The 10580-nt window shown below is 28.8% G+C and overlaps 1 protein-coding gene across 2 annotated transcripts in view; it reads right to left on the minus strand.

Annotated features, from left to right (window-relative positions):
• Pkcdelta (Protein kinase C delta) overlaps positions 1-10580 on the minus strand; it is a 98480-nt gene that overhangs the window by 21615 nt on the left and 66285 nt on the right. Inside the window, exons 7-8 of one of the 2 annotated variants that reach the window (XM_067053157.1) lie at positions 4044-4190; positions 385-533 (exon numbers count right to left, since the gene is read on the minus strand). In XM_067053157.1, coding sequence (XP_066909258.1) covers positions 385-533; positions 4044-4190 — 296 coding nt within the window. The remainder of the gene's footprint in view (positions 1-384; positions 534-4043; positions 4191-10580) is intronic. The other variant, XM_014438684.2, reaches the window with a different exon arrangement.

A 10580-nucleotide genomic window follows, 5' to 3' on the forward strand; every position in this document is an offset into this window, starting at 1 on the left:
TTCAATTTTTTTTTATTTTTCTATTTTTTATTTATTTCTTTATTTTATTATTATTATTTTTTTACTTTTATCATCCCATAGGCGTTGATGACCCAGAGGGTTTTACGCCTTTAAGCAACAATCAACAACAACAATTGTATAATATATTAAAGTACTCAAAGAATTTTTTTTTCCGATTTTTCCCCTGTCGTGGAAACAATGTGATTCTTAAAAAAACTATACTTCATTAAACAAGAGCAAATTCCTTAGATTTTGGTATCTTCAAGAAGCATGTGAACCAGCGAGATATCTTGTTGCAATATTTTGGAGTGAACATTTGTTTATTTACGTCTTATAGGGTGTTGGGTACTGATTTGAATTCTTATTTATATAAAGTTACGTTACCTTGCCAAAACTTCCTTTTCCAAGGACTTTGAGGAACTGGAAGTCGTTGATGTTGTAGGTTCTGAACCTGGGGAGGGTCGTTGCTGGAGGAGTTACTCTGCCCTTTTCTTGGCTGGTACTGCTCTCCGAAGAACTCTCTTCCGAAGAATCTGATGAATAAAAGTGTATTAAATATCGTCACTGTATTTACAAAATATTATATTATCATTCTAAACTACCAATTAGTGTAGTATTTATATGATATTACTTATTTATGTTAGGCCTAAGATTATTCGACGTTATGTTCAATTTTAATTTTTTTATTAAAATATTTAAAAATTAAGCTTCGGTGTAGTAAAAAAAAATACATTATTTTGTGTAATAATTAAATTAATATTTAGAAATACAAATTAAGACCTTATGTTTTAGAAAAAAATAAATGCCATTTCATTTTAGAAATCGTTTTTAGAAAACAGGCATTCTTTCACATAAGCTATCTTTTTTCAGACATGTTAAAATTTTATCTGTAGGCGGTGATAAATGATAAATCAGAATTAAAATATGTTCATCAGTTTATAAAACACTTAAAAATATATGTCATTTTCTGGCTCATAATATTTTTACCGCTTTCCCTTAATATATTTTTTTAAATTAAAAAATGAACCCTACGTTTGGCACCTCAAAATTGCTTTTAACTGGTGTTAAGTTTATTTATTAAAAATTTCTATAATTAAGGGAAAAAATTCCGGTCACACTCTTATTTTCTCCGTTCGTGATCATATTAAGTAATTGACACCTGATAAATATGGAAAATATTGCTGGTGACAGTGATCTATTGGCATATCTTAGTGATGGTCGGAATATTTTATTGAATCTGAACTAAACCATCTGGTAAGATCCCTTAGCGTACCTAAGGATTCGGCAGAGGTTTCAGAGTCATGATTAAAGAAAAAGCAGTTGGTGGCTCTCGGTAAATAAAAAAAGAATTACTTGTCTCTTTTTCCAAGTTGCTGACCTAGTTTTTTGTCCACTATTCCTGGTAGGGATAGGAAACATCAGTATCAAATGCAAGCTAGAACATACTTTTATAGAGAGTTTTCATTGACTTTCCTAAAAGATTAGTTCCCGAATAATATGGGTCTGCGGAGTACTAAGCTAGAAGTTAGCCATACCCCAAAAAGAGTGTCTGTCTACTTTGGAAAATATTTGAAAATTACATAGCTTAAAAGTGCTTTTTATGTTACTCTTAGCCGTTAATAATTTTCAGCTAGCATTCAAACTGGAAACAGGAAAAATAATTTTAAAAATAGTTCTGACAATAAATCTTCACAAAAATATATGTTGCAGACAACCGGTTAGAAATCAGATCTGTAAAAGCCGTCCTTCATAACGACTACCAATATTCATCTTTACCTTTCTAATCTGTCCATTAGAAAGAAAAATATTGAGTCTTGGATTTTCTATCTTAAGTTTTAAGAAAGACCCTTATCCACCACTTAAAATCAAATTGTTTACTACTGAAACAATTTGTAAAAAAGTATCACCTAAAAAAAAGGATATCTTAAAGATATAGAGATCTTTGTAAACAATTTCTGGCCTTATCAGCAGCAATGCTTAAAGAGGTACATTTCTGGGTTCTGTCATTTGAAATCATTGTAGGGTTAAAACAAACAGTCAAAAATGAGAAAACAAAAATATATATAAAATAAACCCCGAATAAGAATGTAATTTTTTTAATCACCACCGAAACCTACTTTAATTCACTTAATAAAACCAAAACATCTATTAATAAAAATGTTCTTATAAATTTATCTTAAAGCCGCTTTACAAAAATAATGAATTCTTAATCTAATTGTAAGTTGCTTAAAAATTCTACTATTAATTAATCCTAGTTAAATAATCCTGGTTATTATCAAAAAGGGTAAAAAAAAAGATATATATTTTATAGGTTGGTAAAAAATATATATAATAAAGCTTTATTATTTAATGAATAACGTTTCTCAACTATCACATCAGATATGATATCATGGTATAGTATTCTAGGAGATATGCTAGAAAAATATTTTTATTTAAACATTTTTACCTATAAAACACAATAAGGTATAAAAAAAAACTATATATTTATATATTTTATTATTATTATATGTAATTATTTTTGTTTTAGATATTTTCTAGACAAAGTAGTCATTTAATTTGCTGTTTAAATATTGAATTTGCTCGTTACCCAAGCGTTTGCAGTGTTGGTGTTCTGTATGATAAACAATTACTCAATGGTGAAGCTGTAAAACGAAAACCAAAGCCAAGGTTGCTGAGACTATGCCGAGCCAAGAATGTATTTTTATTATACAATGGTCTGAACTTCGGGTTTTTTCATTTATTGATTAAGTGAAACATAAATAACAATGTGTAAAATTAGCCAAACTAAATTCTTTCATTACCACGTCATCATGTTTCTACTCGAGTAATTTTGAACTGGCATTTATTTATTAAATGACGTGGTAAATCGAAAAAAAAATTCAAATCCTGGCTGAGATTAAATTACGAAATAAACTAATTGTATATAGCGAAAAAACGAAGGATTCATAATTTATTTCAAAGATGGTCTCAAAGAAAAAGATTAAAAATTCATTTTCACGTATAAACATTAGAACATTAGAAATAAAAGTCCAAAACTAAAAAGATAAAATAATGAAAATTATAAAACAATTTGTAAGAAAACGAAAGAAAAGATTGCGTTAAATAATAAGTGCTGAAGAATAGTGTTATGCATATAAAACACGAATATCGTTGTATATCAATCATTAAGGAAGAAAGGGGGGGGGGGTTAAGTTAGGAGATTGAGACCCTATTGAATAAAATGGGCCCAGGGATTCAATGATTCAACCTAGGACTCAACGGAATATCTCGTCGATGCCCATAGTTGGAAAAAAAATTATTATAAAAAATACTGTAGTCTCTAATCCACGGTGGAATCGTGGACGTGTGGATCAAGCAGCCCATTTCAGCTTGAAAGGGAGAATCAACAAGAATAACTGCTACAAAAAATGTTACGTTAGAGAAACTAAATATTAACAGATTAGGGTAATTTAACAATCCGGTTCTGATGACCGTTTGTAGCCAAGCGAGTTAAAGTGCTAACTTTCATAGCCTCGTAACTCAAGCGGAGGCGGTTTGAATCCGCTCTGGAGAGGGTCGACTTTTATTTATATGATAGTTCCACAAAAATGAAAATTTGACCTCTCACCATGGTTAGAATAGGGTGGTAACCTATAGTAACCCCCTACCCTCTCCCTGTATGTCAGAAATGATGAATGTAACTTATAAATAAATAAATATTTCTTATGAAATAATACAATTGAATACTATTGTCGTCAGTCAAGAAAACTCTTCTAGCGTGTTCCAGACATCATAAAGAAATATTTACATAAAGCGTAAAATTACATAAAACTTCTTTGAAGCACCCAATTTAGTTATTACCTCTTTTTTTGTCAGAATGTTTTATTAGTGTTCCAGTACTTTTTACAGGCTGTAAAAAGAAATTCATAGTTTGTTTTTTTACACTTATGTGATAGTTGTGTTTTAGAATGGAATTTATCTTATTTTGTTTACCCTTTCTTGATAGTTCTTTTATATGTAAATTAATAATTAATGAATGAAAGGGATAATATATTTTTACTCACTTAAGAGCTTGAAGAGGGACTCCTTGGACTCTCTGACCGACCTACCTCGCTTCACGTTGGCCAAGGCCTCCACGATGAGCTTCTGGTTCACTCCACACAGGTTGGGCATCAACGTCCGACACTTCCAATGGCAGTTGACATCGCACTCTGTGATGGGCACGACACTTATCACATCACACAATCACTTCCCACATTGCCGAATATTTTATCTCGGGTCATAATAACATAAATATTGAGGTTAAATAATAGAGGAAAATCTTTATTTTTAGAACATTAGCAGTCGTTACTAGTTATAACTATAGCTTCTAGAGTATACCTACATGTATATGTGAAACACAGAAATTCTGAAGCGTAAAGGAAAACATTAATATAATTTTATTGGAAGAAGATAGTTGACCGTATGAAGTAGGAAGATAATCAGGGTGGAAGTCAATAAAGGTATCAAAATAATAAAAGTAAACTATTTCTATACCTTTATTGAACAATACCCAGACGATCTTCCTACAATTAATATAATTTGTAAATCAAATAAAAATTTTTTTTTTAAATATTAGTAGTCGTTACTAGTTATAACTATAGCTTCTAGACTATATCTACATGTATATGTGAAACACAGAAATTCTGAAGCGTAAATATATATATTTTAAAAATATTAAATAACTTATTTGCATTTTTTTTTCTATTAAAAATATTTATATTACTCAAAACTACCAATAGCATTTTTCAAAGTTAAGGCACTCATTTATATTAATTAAAGTTTAATTGTATTTTATAAAGTTTTTTAAAATTTTAGATCTATCAATGTAAACTAATCTTTTAAACCCATATTTTAGAAAAACAATTCAGCAGGGCACATATCAAACGCTGCAAGTATAATATTTCATATATTTCCGTTTAAGTATAACTTTCCGTTCAAGTATAGAGTTTTTATTAAAAAATCTCCCAGAATGTTTAAACTCGATATTAATAAGAAAAAAACTAGGTGGAGAATAAAAATTAGTAAGATCAATTAACTAAGTTTAAGAATAATTAATAAAAGGAGAAAATAGAGGGGAAAGGACAAAAATTATCGTAAGTCATATTGGATATAAAATCTTAGTATAAAATAAGATCTTTAAGCAATACATGAAAACTATCAAATAGGAATGATTTAGTAATCAAACAACGCATAGCAAGACAGCACATCTCATATCAACAGTCAGAAAAATAATAGTACATCACTGAGCATGTGTTAATAAATATAAGAATAACTTCACCTAAGGTGTGATATCTCGTCCGAACAAAATTAATAAACCATATACATTAAAAAATAAAAAGCATTTATATTTATTTTTAAATGGCATAAGATTTTTTCGGAGTTTCAAGGTATTACAGCTTAAGTGACGATATGCTGATTTGCATCGGATTGATGTACAATTTTTTTTTTTTTGTAGATCTTTTTTAACTGTAGATGTGAGATGTGCTATCTAGATTTTTCCGTCGTTTGCCTACTATTAGTTTTATTTCCTTTCGGTTTTGCAAAAATGAAAAAATCATTTAATTTTATTTGTTATGTGTGTTTTTTTTACCAGTTATTTCAAATAATTTATCAATTTACACTGAACTACAAAAAAAAAAAGAAACTTTTAAAAATTTACTTTGATAATTTTGGCTAATCTTCACACTTTTTGGAGTCGCTAAAACCGAAAATGAGCGCCGTTTTCTTCCTTCACAATGTTTCAAATATACATGGTATATAATGTATGGTACATGGTACTTCATCGAGTTTTTTTAAAAATAAATTAGAACTTCTCATCTACGCATTTAATAATTTTAAATGATGGAATAAGGTACATTTTTAAGAAAAATATTTACTGATTTGATAGGATAATGCAATCAGAATAATTTTTAGGTGCCGATATAATTATAGTACCTTCGTATCTTATATTATATATCCCTTTTCTGCCTATAAAGGGCGATGGATTTTGACTAACAAGGTGTAAATGAAAGAGAATTTCATAAAGAAGTGGCGTTACTGGAACTTTAATAATTATTATTCAATGTGAAAGGTTTCAAAACACTGGTAGATCGGCGGATCAAGACAGTTGAAATTAGCTTTTTTTTTTGAGCGAAGAGCTCAACAGATTTCCAATTTCCATGTATGAAATTATTATTCCCACCGAAAATTCGAAGCCTGCCTAAAACTTTCGTTCATGTACGGCCTAGCTATGAGGCCAAATTAAATCCCCCCCCCCAAAAAAAATATACAAATGAACATGATATCGCATAAATTTCAAATGAATTAAAGGGAACATGTCAAATGCGAGATTTCTCGCTGGAGTGAACTATCATTAGAGATATTTAATACAAGTTTGCTTTTATATTTTTTCCTCAATGCAGGTGTATTTATTCTAGGTGGTTTGAGGAAGTAAAACCCTTGTATATAAATATCCAACGAAAACAAAAAGTATAAATTCTTCCCCTAGCCAAATAAATTAAAAGATGAGGTTCCTATATGCTTATAGGACTTATAGAATTTATATGCTAATTCCATATTAATATATCAATGGCTTCCACAAGGTAACCTCATAAATATCTATTTTTGATGATACTTTTTTTATTTTTTAATAATATTAATAAAAACTTCTTATCTGATAGCACTTTTATATAGATGTAAATCGATCTTATATTTATTTAGTATATTTCCGCTATTCTTTTAGCAATTTAGTTACTAGATAAGAGATTTTTATTAAAACTGTAAAAAATAATTTTCATGTGAGAGCATATATATAACTATTTCACAACCTTATTGCAAATAAAAAAATGATTTTTTTAATTCGAAAAATTAACATATTATATTCAAGTCACTCCGGAAGATTAACTTATTTTTTATTATCTCTCCGTTTCTGTTCGGATTAAAAATTTATTTAACGTCCATGTTAAATTAATTGATATGCTTCTCGTTTTTATTTACGTAATCATTTTTTTAATTTTTACGTTAATTGATTGATTTATATAAAATATTTGGGAAATTCGCTTAAGCTTTTTCGAATTTACTTAAACTCAATAAGTCGTTGTATTATGTATTTTTTACAATGAATTCATACATATCTATAATTTTGTGGCTTGATTCTAAAAGGGCCAAAGTAAGTTTTTTTTAAATATTTTTTTATTACAAAAATTACAAACTATAATAAGTTAAATTTTAGAAATTTATGGTTAATTTAGGATATTTTTTGAACATACACTAAATTAAAAACTTTAGGTATGAAAAATATAAAAATTGACATGATCCTTTTAGAATCAATCCGCAGAATTATGATCTTTGTTATAAGTTTGCCGCATTTATAATATAATTTTAATTAGGATATTGTGATGAGGGTTTACAACTGTAATCTCAGCCTTATGTAGCAATCTAACAAGATAAAATGTTATATTGTTACACGTGCTAAATTAGATTAGTACTTTCAAGCAATCTTCTCTATAAAGGAAGATGCCTCATTTTAAAATTTAAAGAACCGTCAATGTTAGCTAATATTTCCTAAGAGTAAGAGTAGATCAATAGAAAATAGTCTTACTTAATCAATTATTATCGTGAAATGTGTTGTAAAAGCAAATTTAAAAAAAAAAAATATTTTCTTGAGTTAGAGCAGACCAATATAAAATCGTATCACCTAATCTATTAAATAAATTACTAACGTAAAATTAAATTTCAAAATTCAGAAGTGGAATTCTAACATATTTTGATATTTTTTTTGTGTTCCAGAGGTTTTTACTAAGCTCGTAAAAAATTGAATAGAGTCGTCAGTATTAATCACAAACTGATATGATGTATATATATAAAACCATTTCATAACCTTATTGCAAACTAAATACAAATTCCATTTCTCTATTTTACTGAATAAAACAAAAATCCATAAATTGTGACTTTATTTTTTTTTTCCTCTGCACAACCTTAAATCACCCCATCCTCAGGTCATTTGAGCGAATAGATTACCAAGTTTGATTATATATATTTGTGTTAGTAATATCTTGTGTTATGAGTAACGCCTTTATTTTTCTACTGATTGTTACACTTATCCCATTGTGGCTAACCAACATACATCCGACGTATATTTCGTGAGCTACGGTACATACATTTTCCCTTAGAGTTTCTTGTGTCCTTTCACACGACCGAGAACTCACGACTTATCCTCTAATAGAGCTTCCTCATTGAAACGTGATAATATGATTCTAAAGGATTCTGTAAAATATTCATTTTACAGTTCCTTGGTTGCAATATCCATAATTACCCTCATTTTTATGTAAGTAATTTAAACAACAGGTAAACGTATGGTATGACCAGAGGCTACGGATTTGGATTTTCAAAAAAAGAAATTCGTATCGTATATAAAAATAATTTTTCGATTAAATGGACCACATTTTACAAAAAATAACTAAGCCACATAGTAAGTAAACTGAAAAAAATAGATTTAAAGTTATATAATGAATTTAAATAATAATAAAATAGTTTGAGGTTAGTTAATAAAAACTATAATTAAAATTTGTTAAGAAACAGTATAAATTCAATTAAAAATATTGATCATAACAAAAATTTATCTAAACATAAACACAAGGAATAAAGTATTTGCACACTATGTTTGTTTACTAACCCTTAAGTATAATCCTGTTCTTTTCCATCAATATTATAAAATATTTCAATCTATCAATTTTGTTTTAATTTAACCGACCCTAATGCAAATAACAAGTGCACTAAGTGCCGCTACTCGCGAAAATGTTATATTATTTCGAAATCAAATAAAATCCTAACGTGAAATAGGGGATTTGTTAGGTTTAATTTTTCTACCGTCAGATACGTAATTATGAGATTTGAGGAAAGAGACACAACTGCAAATAACCGACGAAAAGGACGTCCAAAGAAAGTAAATGAGAGGATAAAAATAAAAATTGAGGCAATAAAAAATCCAGGAGTTAGTGCAGGTGTCCAAGCTAATATGGTAAAATCGACTTGTGGGGTCTGTGTGAACACTATAACAATTAGAAATGTTTTAAATCCTGAAGGAATTTACAGCAGGGTCTCGAGAAAGAAACCTTATATTAGACGATATGGCGAAGTAAAATTGAAGAATCCAGGAAGCGAAACGTCTCAATTACTGTAAAAACATGGAAGTTGTAGTGTAATAATTTGGGAATGCGTGGGCTATAATGGTGCAGGAAATTTCGTCCCTGTCGAAGGGATTTTAAATGCAGAAGGTTATGTCAAGATTTTGCGCTATAACCTGCTAGCCAGTGCAGCCAATTTAGCAATTCAGGATCGGTATTTTATTCTGCATGATAATGATCCGAAACATACAGCAAAGAAAATTAAAGTGTGGTTAATATTTAACACTCAGGGACAACTTCATATCCCTCTATAGTCTCTTGACTTAAGCATGATGGAAAATTTGTGGCATATTTGAGATAAAAATGTTTGAAAACACAAAATAACCGGAAGACACTATCTCAAGGATCTTTTACAGCAAGAATGGGACAAATTAACACGGATTTAATTAAAAACCTCGTCCACACGATGCTGAGACGTTTACAAGCGGTAATAGATGCCAACGGACTTCATACAAAATATTAAATTTAAAAAAATAATAATAAAACACAAGGTGTGCAAATACTTTTGTTCAGTATTTTTTTTTATGGTTTCTTTATGAAATAAGTTTTTTTGTAAATTTCATTTGTTTGTTCATTCATATTTGTTCATCATGTAGTTAGTAAGTTATAAATATACTTTTTATTTTTGAAGTAATAGTTTATACTAATAGAGGGTTTTATTATTGCATAAATTCATAATTTAATTTAAAAAAAAAAAAAAAAAAACGTGGTGTACAAATACTTTCTTTGGCCACTGTATATAAGTTAAGGTATGATGGCACCTGTTATCTGAGTTAATAATTATGTATTCCTTTGTAAACTTAGGGTAAAGGTATAAATGAAGGATTAGAATACAGAATAAAACAGTTTATAAATTGATATTGTGCGCGTCATTTCTTTTTTTTTTTTTGACTTGTGGCGAACAACCAATGGCCTAATGCAAAATTAATCAGAATATCTAAAACTGAAGGAACTCAAAAACAAAGATGGTATCATTGGGTTACAAGTGAAACACATCAAGTCAGAATTTTCCATTTTTGAGTTATTTGGTTCCCCAGTCTTTAATGTTAAAACGTTTAAACTCCAAAGAGTCTATTAATATCATAAACATCTGATTGTAAAAAGTAAAATTACTATTTCCATAAAGTTAAAAAAAAAAAATTATCATCCAATATCTCAAAACTTCAATTGAGGCGTTTGGTTTCAAAACCGGTTACATCCATTTTTTCCAAAAATTTTTTTATTTTATTTTTTATAAGTTTTTAATGTTAGAAATGATGTGTTAGACGCGTTTGTTTCAAAAACGTCTAGATCCTTCTAAAATCAATACTAAAAGATTCCATTTCTCATCAAAAGCGGTTCCATCCAAACTTCACCAATCGGCCACTTGGAGCAGTCCTATCGACCACTTTTGTT

This window comes from Halyomorpha halys, unplaced genomic scaffold (genome assembly GCF_000696795.3).
Source record: "Halyomorpha halys isolate HHAL.00 unplaced genomic scaffold, Hhal_1.1 Scaffold64.1, whole genome shotgun sequence".
In the NCBI taxonomy this organism is placed as follows: Eukaryota; Metazoa; Arthropoda; class Insecta; order Hemiptera; family Pentatomidae; genus Halyomorpha; species Halyomorpha halys.